The 13,102-nt window shown below is 32.7% G+C and overlaps 2 protein-coding genes across 9 annotated transcripts; one reads left to right on the forward strand and one right to left on the reverse strand.

The window, feature by feature from the left end:
• The first annotated feature begins 1,437 nt into the window (after window positions 1-1,437).
• Window positions 1,438-12,449, forward strand: LOC126780967 (cullin-3). Of its 6 annotated transcripts, none has more exons than XM_050505683.1 (16): window positions 1,438-1,587; window positions 1,900-2,064; window positions 3,547-3,744; window positions 4,624-4,809; window positions 5,019-5,222; window positions 5,329-5,508; window positions 5,818-6,012; window positions 6,140-6,316; window positions 6,524-6,694; window positions 7,567-7,674; window positions 7,819-7,943; window positions 8,054-8,297; window positions 8,382-8,551; window positions 8,641-8,779; window positions 8,871-9,023; window positions 12,234-12,449. In XM_050505683.1, the coding sequence occupies exons 2-15, from the start codon at window positions 2,005-2,007 to the stop codon at window positions 9,021-9,023; spliced, it is 2,310 nt and encodes a 769-aa protein (XP_050361640.1). In that variant the 5' UTR covers window positions 1,438-1,587; window positions 1,900-2,004; the 3' UTR covers window positions 12,234-12,449. The 6 variants fall into 6 exon arrangements, with proteins under 6 accessions (XP_050361640.1, XP_050361644.1, XP_050361643.1 ...); XM_050505687.1 differs by having other exon boundaries at window positions 12,240-12,370; XM_050505686.1 differs by lacking the exon at window positions 12,234-12,449 and adding an exon at window positions 9,525-9,684.
• LOC126780968 (B9 domain-containing protein 2-like) lies at window positions 9,636-13,094 on the reverse strand. 3 transcript variants are annotated; one of them, XM_050505688.1, is made up of 6 exons: window positions 12,155-12,267; window positions 11,500-12,082; window positions 11,195-11,425; window positions 10,971-11,109; window positions 10,719-10,900; window positions 9,636-10,649 (listed from the first exon to the last, which is right to left on the reverse strand). In XM_050505688.1, the coding sequence occupies exons 2-6, from the start codon at window positions 11,983-11,985 to the stop codon at window positions 9,636-9,638; spliced, it is 2,052 nt and encodes a 683-aa protein (XP_050361645.1). In that variant the 5' UTR covers window positions 11,986-12,082; window positions 12,155-12,267. The 3 variants fall into 3 exon arrangements, with proteins under 3 accessions (XP_050361645.1, XP_050361646.1, XP_050361647.1); XM_050505689.1 differs by lacking the exon at window positions 9,636-10,649 and having other exon boundaries at window positions 10,699-10,900; XM_050505690.1 differs by lacking the exons at window positions 9,636-10,649; window positions 10,719-10,900; window positions 10,971-11,109 and adding exons at window positions 12,452-12,577; window positions 12,649-13,094 and having other exon boundaries at window positions 11,201-12,082; window positions 12,155-12,380.
• Between the last annotated feature and the right edge of the window lie 8 nt (window positions 13,095-13,102).

The raw sequence follows: 13,102 nt of genomic DNA on the forward strand, positions 1-13,102 counted from the left end.
TTCTGTATTATTTGTCAACCTCGTTAAAATGTTTATAAATCTACACAATCCATTCCGCACAAATTGCTTTAAAATATACCAACACTTAAGTACAATTTTATAAATTATAAAAAAACAAGTGCTAACGCATCTATAAAGTGCAATAACCTAACCTAAACCAAATTAAATCAAAATCGCTTATTCGACATAAATCATTACTTTAAATCAAATCAAAATAAGAAACTACAACCAGTTAGGAAAATAGATACCGGCGGGAGAAACTTAGTAAGCTCAGTTAGTATAGTTATAGGTCAGACACCCCTAAATTAACTACTTGTGTACAGTGTAGTAGTATTAATTAATCTATAATAATAGTATAAATGGGAAAGTATGGCCTGCCTGTTACATTTTCATAGCTAAACCACGGAACCGATTTTAATGAAATTTGGTATAAAGTAAGCTTAATCCCCAAGAAAGGACCTAGGCTACTTTTATTTTCCTAGTCCCTGAGAAACACGAAGGAAAAGTAAATTCCAATAGAATTTAGTGTGACGACGGTGTCGCACTATGTTACATCAAATTTAAATTAAAAACCTACTTTAATTTTGCCTCTTTAAATTTGTTTGAAAAACTATCGTACGGTAAGACTTGCGCTATAAATAAATTTTCTGTGCTGTAATGTACTCTATTCTCATGGCGATTCATTGATTTGCACAGAGTTAAGAGAACATAATTAGATATAACGTATTATTTTCCACCCGCGGCCTCGCCCACATGTTAGAGGGAGAGGTTGAAGTTTTAGGTAAAAGGCCTATGTAGTTGGGGTTGGGTTTCAAGCTAGCTCCATAGTAAATCATGAAAATGTAACAGACAGAGTTACTTTCTTATTTATAATATTAGTATAATAAATTGATGAATGTTAAGACGTTAACTGATGTGCTACAGCGCCATCTAGCGGTGAGTTACACTTGCAACAAAGTGGATTGTGTATTCCCTATGATTTTGTACAAAACTTGAAAAAATACATGTACTTTTACTTACCAACTGTCATGATGATTTGTCGAAATGTTATGAAGTCTTATCATTAAACACAAAGCATCCATTTTTTTATAAGAAAACACATACTGGTACCACGCTGGCAATCCCTGTCCATATTTTTATTATTGGTAATAAATAAATAATACTAGTCTTTGGATTCAACATTTGTACTGAAAAACGATTTCATTCTTTTATTAAAATATAGAAGTAATAAATACAGTAAATAAAACATAAGAGCCATCTACTCTTATAACATTCTATTTTAAAAATAATAATAATGCAAAACATTTTACATAAAAATACATTTCATTTGAAACATTTGTTAAAATTACATTTTAAGATTTATTTAAAGATAATAATTTTGCTATTTCATTAATATGCTCGATTAATTATGTAAATAATTTATCTGTGCCTTACAACATAATCTGTGCGTTAGGAAAAGAAAAAAATAAATTATAACAATTGACTTACAGAATTGAATTAATAGATATATAGTGAAAATACAAGTTCTTTAAGCATTGTACAACTGTAAATTTTACTTTAATTGCACAGGATAAACAGCGTATTCATGTAAGTCCATTTATATTTTGTATTAATATATGGAACGTCATAACGTGAAGTGGCGCTGATGTATTGTCGAAATTCAACAACTATACGAGAGAGAAAGAGATGTGCTGTTATTTTATTTGTCTTAAATACTCATCTCCATTCCTAGTTTTTATAATACCACGGATTGAAGTCTAAATAAAAATGTTATCCTAAATGAAGTATAAACAAGGCAGTGCCACATAACAATTATCTTCAGTATATAAACTTTGCGCCGCATTTTTTATGGAGTGACGTTTTGTTTCACATTAAATAAATCAACATTTTTGATTTCAGATGTGAATGTAAAAGTAACAATGAAGTATACTTGTGGCTGTAAATGAAGTAATAAAGACATTTAGAAGTTTATTTAGTGTGTTAGATACCAAGTTCGTTGCCGCAATGATGAAGAGTACGTTACCTAAAGATAAACCAGGCAAAATGAGGATCAGAGCCTTTCCCGTAAGTATTTGTTTTATATACCTGTGACGCATCCATTTCCTGTCATATTTATTTATTATTAAAATGATATCACTATGAGACGAAATTGTTAAAAAGGTGTCAATTTCTGTAGGCATTGTTTATAAATTTAATTGTCCCAGAAAAACGTATTCCATACTAAACGAAAATTATTTATTTTTTACCTTCCTAAAAACATTTTAATTACAACAAGTATAGCCTTCAAAACAAAAACATATACAACCTTACAATATTACCTTGTGAGGACAGATCAAATGCATTATAATATCAAGAGTGTCAAAAGGAGTCAGTGACACTAAATTCAAAATTAGAAATTTTTGGTGATTTCAGTTAACAAAATTTTTGTATTCAATATGTCATAAACACAATTTTATTTGACAAGTGAGAAAATCAATTTCTATATCTTAACTTTCAAAATCATATATCTTTATTCTTGTTACTATTTTACAACAATGCTCGCTTGACACTTCATATGTTTGATCTATGAAGATGACAAGGAAATTTCAAGTATGGAATTATTCAGAAGCATATTACCAAATGTACCCTGACACATGGGTCTGTACCGCATTGATCTTTATAATTGTAATCATCAAGCAATTTTCTTGTATGCCTACTGTAATCATCAAACAATTTTCAATTATAAAGTGTACCTATATGTATTTCTATATTTTAGCTTTTTTTTGTAAAATTAGTAGTTAGATTTAGAGTTAGTATACAGCTATACACTTCATCTTCGGTATTTACCCTTAAAGTTGCTCCTTTACACTAATTATATAAAAATATGATATTCAAATATAGGTAAGGCAAAAAATATATAATTATTTTTAACATTAATATATTTTATCTATCATTCTATTTTCTATTTGTATTATAAAGTATATGGTACATAATCTTTTTGTGAATAACAAGAAGACAACATCAATCACTAGCTGGTAAATTGTATCCTCTATAATATTAGTAATCTTGGAGATATAACATTCTTCATAGATAATTCAATATCACCACAAAATTAATTTGTCATCATCATGTAATAGAATAGAATAAATAAATCTTGATTTTAAAAATAATTTAACGGATATGCATAAGTAGAAGAAATGTATTTCCAATTTTATTCTAAGGTTTCTAGTGCATATATTGTGTTTGTGAGTGTTACTTTATCTACAATTTTTCTCAGAAATAAACTTAAGATTTGTGTATAATATTTTATAATTGCTTGGCAAAAATATTACACAGTAAACAGTAATTAGAAAAAAGATTTTCTTTGGTAAAATAGGAGTAAACAAAGTTATTGGATTTCTTTAAATTCTCAATAGCAGCTCAACTTTAAACATTTGTAATGTTTACTCTCCCAAGCTTAGAAAACATTTGGTCCAGTACTGTACTGCTAGATATCAAGCTTCAATAAATGATCATTAATAAAGTTCTTTTTTAATAAAATGTACTCTCAAGTGTGATAATTTTTAGATGACTATGGATGAGAAATATGTGGAGAGTATATGGAGTTTACTTAAGAATGCAATACAGGAAATTCAAAAGAAAAATAATTCTGGTCTTTCATTCGAAGAACTTTATCGAAATGCATACACTATGGTCCTACATAAGCACGGAGAAAGGCTCTACACAGGCTTGAAGGAAGTAGTCACTCATCATCTAGAAACAAAGGTAAGCACAAGAAAGTATATTTTTAACTAAAAATAGTAAATTAACAGTTACTTATAAATGTACAACTTAGCATTGAATATATACTCAGTTGTAACTTATATCTAAAGTGGAATTACTTTTATATTAAATATTTTTGTATGGTGATTTTTATGTTTGCAAATTTTATTTCTTACCTCTGACTATTATTTGAAATTCTCTACAGATTTAAATGTATATTCATGCATATTTGTACCTAAAGTAATAAGTAAATTTGAAATAGATTTTATAAATGTGGTAGGTATAAAACTTTTAATAATGTATGAAAATGTATTTTACTGGTGGTAGAACCTTGTGCAAGCTCGTCTGGGTAAGTACCACCCACTCATCAGATATTCTACTGCAAAACAGCAGTACTTGGTATTGTTGTGCTCCAGTTTGAAGAGTGAGTGAGCAAGTGTAATTACAGGCACAAGGGACATAACTTCTTAGTTCCCAAGGTTGGTGGCACATTGGTGATGAAAGCGATGGTTAAGATTTCTTACAATGACAATGTCTATGGGCATTGGTGACCACTTTCCATCAGGTATACATATGCTCGTGCCTTCCTATTCTATATTTTTAAAAAGAACAAATCATATAATGTATGTAATAATATAATGTATGTGTATGTATGTATGTATTTAATGACGCTTCGATCAGAATGTACATTCCTTTTGTAAGAACCAGTAAGGAGGAAGTTCTTATTGAACTTGAATTTGTCAATATAGCTGACCAATGTCACAATACATTGTTCAACAACAAAAATGTCTACAGACTATTATTCCATTTAATATCACATGAAGAGAAACAATGAACTTACACAACTTCAAAATATAATTAAAAAATTATAATTATTTCCAGGTCCGGGAAGATGTACTACATTCTTTACATAATGGATTCCTACAAACATTAAACAATGCCTGGACCGATCATCAAACTAGTATGGTCATGATCCGTGACATACTTATGTATATGGACAGAGTATATGTACAACAAAACGATGTCGACAATGTGTATAACTTGGGCCTTATTATATTCAGAGATCAGGTAATAAATATTTCTTATTTTTGAGTTACTTTGACTTAATTCAATTACATTAATTTCAATATTTATTGAGCTAAAAGAAATATTATGTTTCATATTATCACAAAGTAGACAATTAACTAAACATCATTGTTATATTTATATATGAAATAAATGTATTCAAATAAAATTAATAGTTTTCAGAGAGTAATTTTCATAATAACTTTCTATAGGTCGTTCGCTACGGCTGCATCCGGGACCACTTGCGGCAGACGCTCCTGGAGCTGGTGGCGCGCGAGCGGCGCGGCGAGGTGGTGGACCGGCTCGCCATACGCAACGCGTGCCAGATGCTTATGGTGCTCGGCATCAACTCGCGCGCCGTCTACGAGGAGGACTTCGAAAAGCCTTTCCTGCATCAATCTGCTGAATTTTATAGGGTGAGTGGTTAGAATCACCGAAAACTATTGGATGTTCATATTAATTTCCAACTAGTATTGTAATTTAATTTTATTTTATTTTTTCTTACGCCTTTCTTTATTACAGATGGAATCTCAAAAGTTCCTCGCAGAGAACAGTGCAGCGGTGTACATCGCCCGCGTGGAGGCGCGCATCAGCGAGGAGGCGGAGCGCGCGCGGCACTACCTCGACGAGAGCACCGAGCCGCGCGTCGTGGCCGTGCTGGAGCACGAGCTCATCGAGCGACACATGAAGACCATTGTCGAGGTATTGACTGATTCATATTCGAAACGTATACCTTTATCTGTACAATTGTGAGTATATGTGAACAGACATTAACGTAAAAGAGTAACTGGTGATTGGTGTGTTTAATAGTCACCATAGACTGGTAAATAACTTTTTATAAGTGATTATAAGCAACTACTCGATCATAGTAGTATTTGATTTAAATTGATATTTTAATCCTGGGCCATTAAAAAGTTTTTTGTAAAACAAAGAAATTTTTGATTGATTTTATTTAAATCAAGAAAAATAAAAATAGAGAAATTCAAAATTAAATATGCATCGTTGGTTTAGATGGAGAACTCAGGTGTTGTGCACATGCTGATGCACACGCGCACGGTGGAGCTGGCGTGCGTGTACAAGCTGCTGTCGCGCGTGGGCGAGGGGCTGCGCACGGTGGCCGACGCCGTGTCCGCACACCTGCGCCAGCAGGGCCGCGCGCTCGTCACCGACACGCACCACAACACCAACGCCATCGCATACGTGCAGGTACTTACTTTGATAATAACTTTCAATTACTCTTGCTTACATCTTTTATTTATTATAAGAGTTAATTTAAATGAGAAATCGATTGTTCTCTCATGTGTTTTAATATATTTTTTTTCTTTGCTTACAGAATCTGCTGGATCTGAAAGATAGATTTGACCACTTCCTTCACAACTCCTTCAATAATGACAAAATATTTAAGCATATGATTGCTTCCGATTTCGAATTCTTCCTTAATTTAAATAATAAATCCCCCGAATTTCTCTCACTATTTATCGATGGAAAGCTCAAGAAAGGTGAAAAAGGCGTAAGTAGAGAATATACTTACACGCGGGTTTTTTTAAATTAAATACAAATTAATAAAACATTAATTTGTAAAATATGTTTAATAAACTTTCATATAACTATCATACACAAAACTAATCAATAACATACACAAACATAAGCCCACACTAATTTTTTTTAATAAAAAAATAAGCCAGGTCCATATAAAAAAATCTGTTATCAATTATAGATGAGTGAGCAAGAAATCGAAGCAGTGCTGGACAAAACCATGGTGCTGTTCCGCTTCTTGCAGGAGAAGGATGTATTTGAGCGCTACTACAAGCAGCATCTCGCCAAACGACTCTTGCTCAACAAATCGGTTTCAGACGACAGCGAGAAAAATATGATCTCCAAACTTAAGGTAAGACATTGAACTTAATACATTATCATGAAAATAATAAACAACGTCCTCATACATACAATGTGGAAATTAACCTAACTAATTGCTTTTTCAAATTTGAAAAATAACTAAACAATTGATTATTTTAAATGATAATGACAATAGTTATTGAGACTAACATTCTCCAGAGAGAGGGTTTGTTGAAAGACGTGGAGCCCAGGGATTTTCACTGCATTATTGGTGATGTTTCCCACATTGAAAACTCGATCAGTGACTTACAATAAAGCAACCTACTATCTCATTCATATATATCTGCAAAATTCTTTACCAACGCCTATGGACAGTAGTTGTAAGTGTCCTAAGATATCTATAAAATTGTTGTAGTTAATTGTTTCAAAATCTTGCTTAAAGTCTTTTTATGGAGATCTGTGCATTAAAGCATACAGTAAAGAATTTTGCAGGTTATATATTAGAAGACTTTAAGCAGGACATACATTTTCATTTATAATAAAACATGAATGTGCCATCATTGTAAAAATATGTTTAATTAGTTTATAGACTTTATTTGTATATTATAATTTAGATTGAATACAAGAACTTTAACTAAAAACTATCATAATAACTTTTATTATTTTGTATTTCAAACTGTTGTCCTTTTTAAATTTCAAACAGAACTACCAATAGCCAAATTTATCTAATATTATAAAGTTGATTGAAATAAATAGCAACAAAAAGTAACACAATTTCTTAAATATTGAAACTGTGATTTAATTATAATATTTATATTTATGAATACAAACATGCATTACAAGTCCGATTCATATTATATGTAGTTGATTATAATGTCCCATCTCCAAATTTTGCTTTTGTTTACATTCCGTGTTATGTTTCAGACTGAATGCGGTTGTCAATTTACGTCAAAGCTTGAGGGTATGTTCAAAGACATGACAGTATCCAACACTATCATGGAGGAGTTCAAAGAACATGTGCTGTCATCTGGGGTTAATTCATTTTTTTAAATTGTTTTTTTTAGTACAACTGTTATTGTTTATTACTTTTTATTTATATTTAAATTAAAAAAAAAATTAAGAGAAGTTAATAACATCATAACAACACATCAACTAATTACGTTTAATTTTCTTCAGACCAACTTGCACGGGGTAGATCTGTCAGTGCGCGTTCTCACAACTGGATTTTGGCCAACACAGAGCGCCACTCCCAAGTGTAACATCCCGAAAGCTCCAAGAAGTGCATTCGAAGTCTTTAGATCGTAAGTTTAATTTATTTATTTTAGTTATCATCAAAAGTACCAGGTGTTTGAAAGCATTCACTTGAAGATGTAATGATACTGTACTACTATGATCTTTTGGAAAATTGTAGGTTCTATCTAGCGAAGCATTCGGGGCGCCAACTGTCGCTGCAGCCGCAACTGGGCAGCGCGGACCTGCACGCCACGTTCCGCGCGCACGCCGCGCCCGCCAGCCCGCCGCGCTCGCCCTCCGCCGCCGCCTCCGCGCCCGCGCCCGCCTCCGCCCCCGCCCCTCGCAGACACATCATACAGGTCTCCACCTTCCAGATGTGCGTCCTGTTGCTCTTCAATAAGCGCGAGCGTCTCACGTACGAGGTAAGCGTACACTCTCTCCATATATCTATGATGAGTAGCTTTAACTTCGTTGAAATTTAATGAAAACCTACGTGAAAACTTCAGGAAATACTCAACGAGACCGATGTACCTGAAAAGGATCTTGTGCGCGCCCTGCAGTCGCTGGCCATGGGCAAGCCTACACAGCGAGTGCTCATAAAACACCCTAAGACTAAAGAAATAGAACCATCTCATCAGTTCTATGTCAACGATGCCTTTACTTCTAAGTTGCATAGGTATATTGTTGTTTATTTTGAATATAAGTCCTATATTTCTGGAAGACTTTTATTACTTGACTACATTACTTGAAATTCTCGTAATTCAGAGTAAAGATCCAGACAGTAGCTGCCAAGGGCGAATCCGAACCAGAGCGACGCGAGACTCGCAACAAGGTGGATGAGGACCGCAAACACGAGATAGAGGCCGCCATCGTGCGCATTATGAAAGCCAGAAAGAAAATGGCGGTAAGAGGGAATTATTTTTTCGTTGACGGTTTTAAAATCATAAAATCAATCTTAAATAGTAACTAATGTTTATATATCTGTGTTCGCACAGCACACGTTGCTAGTGGCGGAAGTGACAGAGCAACTGCGCGCGCGCTTCCTGCCATCGCCTGTCGTCATCAAGAAGCGAATCGAGGGCCTGATCGAGCGGGAGTACCTCGCGCGCACGCCGGACGACCGCAAGGTCTACACCTACGTCGCATAGGTGCGTAGCGACGCGATCGCCTCCACAATCAACAGTAACAAGCTTCAGTTTCTCCCCGTAATATCCATTCGTTTACATTATCGTCCCGATGGATCGGTTGCCGAACCCGCATACGCGGTCAGCTTTGTCTGCTTATCTCTCGTGAACCCCTTTAACTTTTCTTGTGTCTTAGTAAATTCATATATGTCCGGCACATACGAAAAAAGGCCGACAGATGTAAGCGGAGCCATAGTTTGTAAGTTAAGACAGATTATTCTCAAACTTAAGTACAGATTGAATTGTAAACGATGTAAAAATATTGTATATACAAAATATTGTGGTTTAGTCTGATCATTTCGATGTGTACTATAAGTGTTCCTCGTAATTTCCTAGAGTAGCTGTTATGTTAAATTAAATTCTCTTTTATAACAACTATGTTTCATTGCAACAAAAACGCAACCCGCAACGTGTTATTAATATTTCGTTACTAGGTTGTTTAAACCTAATGGGTTTTATTTTCAGGCCATCACAATTTCAAGTCTTTGAAGGGTGAATGCCAAGTTAAAGTGATAGAAGTAACAAAAGTATTTAAATTATTTCAAAATAAAAATTATTAGTTATTACAAAGTTATTTTATTTGCTTAAGAACAAAATTGTACATAAATATAAAAATAAAGTATGACGTGTAAACTTGCAACTCCCATTACGAAATGGAAAAAATAAATTCTTAGAAGAATCAGTATTGAAAGATGCGCCAACATCACCGCGCGTACTTGCATCTAAGAAATTAGTATCCACGGTTATGATCGTCGACAAATCTTTAACATTAAACGTAACATTCTTCGTCGTGCCTTCAACTATTGCATGCAAAATTTTATTTTCTTCTTTGCCGACAACAATATCGGCATATGTGAATATATAGGCAAATCGTGTCATTAAATTGTAACATTGCAGCTGGAATTTCTTCGAACTGTATTCACCGTAAACATTACTCTTATTAAATCTATGAAGACGTACCCATTCACTGTCATTGAGGTTGTTTGGATTCCCATAAGGCGAAATAAATACATCGCGGTTTAATCGTAACAACTCAATAATTTCCATTTGAATTAATAAACACCCATCAGTTTTTTGTATTGCGTTATTTTTTGTTAATGCTATTCGACATTTCAATCTTGTGTTAATACCAAACTTTACAGTATTATGTGTTATATTCGTAATAATACATTTACCATTTTGGTTTAAAGGAATCAAAAGATTATAACTTTTTCCCTGTGTATGATTGTAAAAATTCTTTGTATGATTGCTTTCAGAATAAGATACTATAATTGGTAATTTTGTTATGTAGCCCGGATTTCCACTATATGCAACAATGTCGTCAATAGAATCATTACCCATGTAGAAAGTAACTTTAACTTCTTGTGAAACGAATCCGATGTCCATAGAAACTTGTCTAATGTAGAGTTTCAGTATTGCTCTTGTAATAACAGACGCGTTACAATAAATGATGTATTCTACTTTTACTCCTATGTTAATGCAATAACTTTCTGAGCATGATGGTTCATGTAAACTTTTGTTATATTTAATGCAGTCGTCGTTGTTACAAACAAGAACAGTCCAATTAATACAGTGAAATGTTGAACAGTTCTGTAAATAAAATGTCAAGTAATAGTAATTATTTCCAATTCAAAAGACAAAAAATAATTAAATAATTACCAAAACTGTACTGTTTGTTGTAATTTCTGTTGGACTTATAACATTTGAGTCTGTAGAGAGTTGTAAAGCATATAAAAAATGAAGGTTTTCGATTTTCACGTAACATTTGATGTACTCATTTGTTAAAAATTTAATTGGTTTTTTGCCGCTACAGTAACTATTACTCACTGTTATTGGTAGTGCTAGAAACAATCCATTAGTATTAAAAATTATTCATATTTAGATTTATATTAATAAAAAGAATTTACTTACATATTATATAGAGAGTTTCATTTTTCAAAAGCCATACAGGTTGGCTATACACATATATGTTTTTAGTGAATTTATATAATGGTACAACCTCTTGACTAATATGCCACTTAAAATATTTATTTATGTCTATATCTTCATGCTAAAATAAGACAAATTATTGTGATTTACACTCACAGGTTAACGAAATACATATTTAATATACTAATAATATATATCATTCAAACCTTATATGTTTTTCTTTTATTAGGTAAATTTACTTTATCAATACAAAGAAAGTGATCAAATATGTTGCTAGTATCTCTATTACATGTATCTTGAAAGAAGCAAAAATATTGCAACTTTGTGTTATAATTAAAACACTGGTCTTTATTCCCCCTTTTACAATTTTTGAACAAATCGCGTTCTGCATCAGTACACTCGCTATCACAACAACAGTTGACATCACATTTATTAAACTGTAAAAAAAAGCCATAATTATAGTGTTCTTAATTCATGATAACATTGATTTTGACTTTATTATAATACTCACCAATAAATCACATGCACAATTAATAGAATTCACATTTTTCTTCAGTATTTCGGTTGGTTTGGGTGTTGTCTTTATGTCAAAAAATGTTATCTCAGTCACATTATCATATTCTGATTCATTATAATTTGTTTCTGTGGCTAAAGTACTCTCAGTCATTGAAACATTCTCATCGTAAAGCAAATCAAATAAAGTACTTGTAAAATCTGTTGATGTTGGAAATGTGGAAATTTGTATAGATGAATTGCTGTACTTTTTATTTTGCGTTTTATTATTATTCTTTGATAATCTCAGTGGCTCATCCTTATAGTAGAGTGCATGAGGTTGTTTCTTTATATTTTTTAACACATAACTTAGGTTTGTAGCAACAGATTTTTTGTGATCGATAAAAGTATGACCAGACTGAATTCTATCATTTATAAAGTCCATTAGACAGAACTGAATAAGTAGAGACATTAAAGTAAAACACAAATATGTAATAGGCTTCATACTTCACTTATATTCTACCCCAAACTGAGTTAAATTTCTTAAAACTAAGCATATATTTAATTCAATTTCTCCTTTTGATTGAGTTATTAGCTTGAACCTGTTAACACAAAAAATATTATTATTTTCTTTGTTATTAAAAATATATTAAAAGTAAACTCCCGGAGCAAACCTGTCACTTCCGCAGTTAATTATGTCTGTTTGTGTCAATTCATGGCCACCACCAATGAAATACTGTTTTAATCTTTCAGTCACAGTTGTTGCAGCTGGAACCCAACAAGGAACTTTAATGGTATGATATCCTGGAGTAGAAGGTAAAGCGCAGCAGCCGTAGCCGACAACCCACGAGCGTCCTATTGAATCAAGACAACTCACTTGTAGAATTATCTTCGGCCAGCCTATAAACAAAGTATTTAAATACATTAACATGTAAGAGATTTTTTGTTAATAATAAAAAACAGGGTTTTACCTTGAATGCCTTTACAAACATAATGTAAATCTAAGGGATGGACCCAATCGACGCTATTTTTGAAGTTTTCTTTACCTGATGCTGTTTGTCCTTCGGAATATCCAGAAATAAGAATCCAATTTGGGCCTACAAAAATAAATAGATCCCTATAATTATGAAAAAATAACGGTTTCCGCAATGTTACATCATCAACTTACCAGTATGGAACGAATATCGGCAAAATAAAGAATTTGGATCGTTAAAGTCTGAAGCACTTTGCAATTGGCCAATAATATGAAGTTCAGCCATTAGAAAACTTCCATTTCACTAATAATACAGCATATTGACAAAAATTCAAGACAAAAAAGAATATCATTAGGTTTTAATTGAACTTTTTCAAAGTATATTACGAACATTAATTAAGAAAGTAATTGTTATTATACTGGTTACCATGGCAACGGAAATGTATATAAATGTAGGAAAAAAAGGCAATGACAATGACTCTACAGCCTATGCTATTTTTATTATATAGCTACAGATATTTTTACCCATAAATCTGCTTTTTTAATGAGTTTATTCGAAACTAGTTGTGCCTCGCGGTTTCAACTGCGTTAATGTTATGCCTATGTTACATACAGGTTGCTATATTGACTGTGTGACTTCTCTACTTCA

Source organism: Nymphalis io, chromosome 3 (assembly GCF_905147045.1).
Source record: "Nymphalis io chromosome 3, ilAglIoxx1.1, whole genome shotgun sequence".
NCBI classification, from domain to species: domain Eukaryota; kingdom Metazoa; phylum Arthropoda; class Insecta; order Lepidoptera; family Nymphalidae; genus Nymphalis; species Nymphalis io.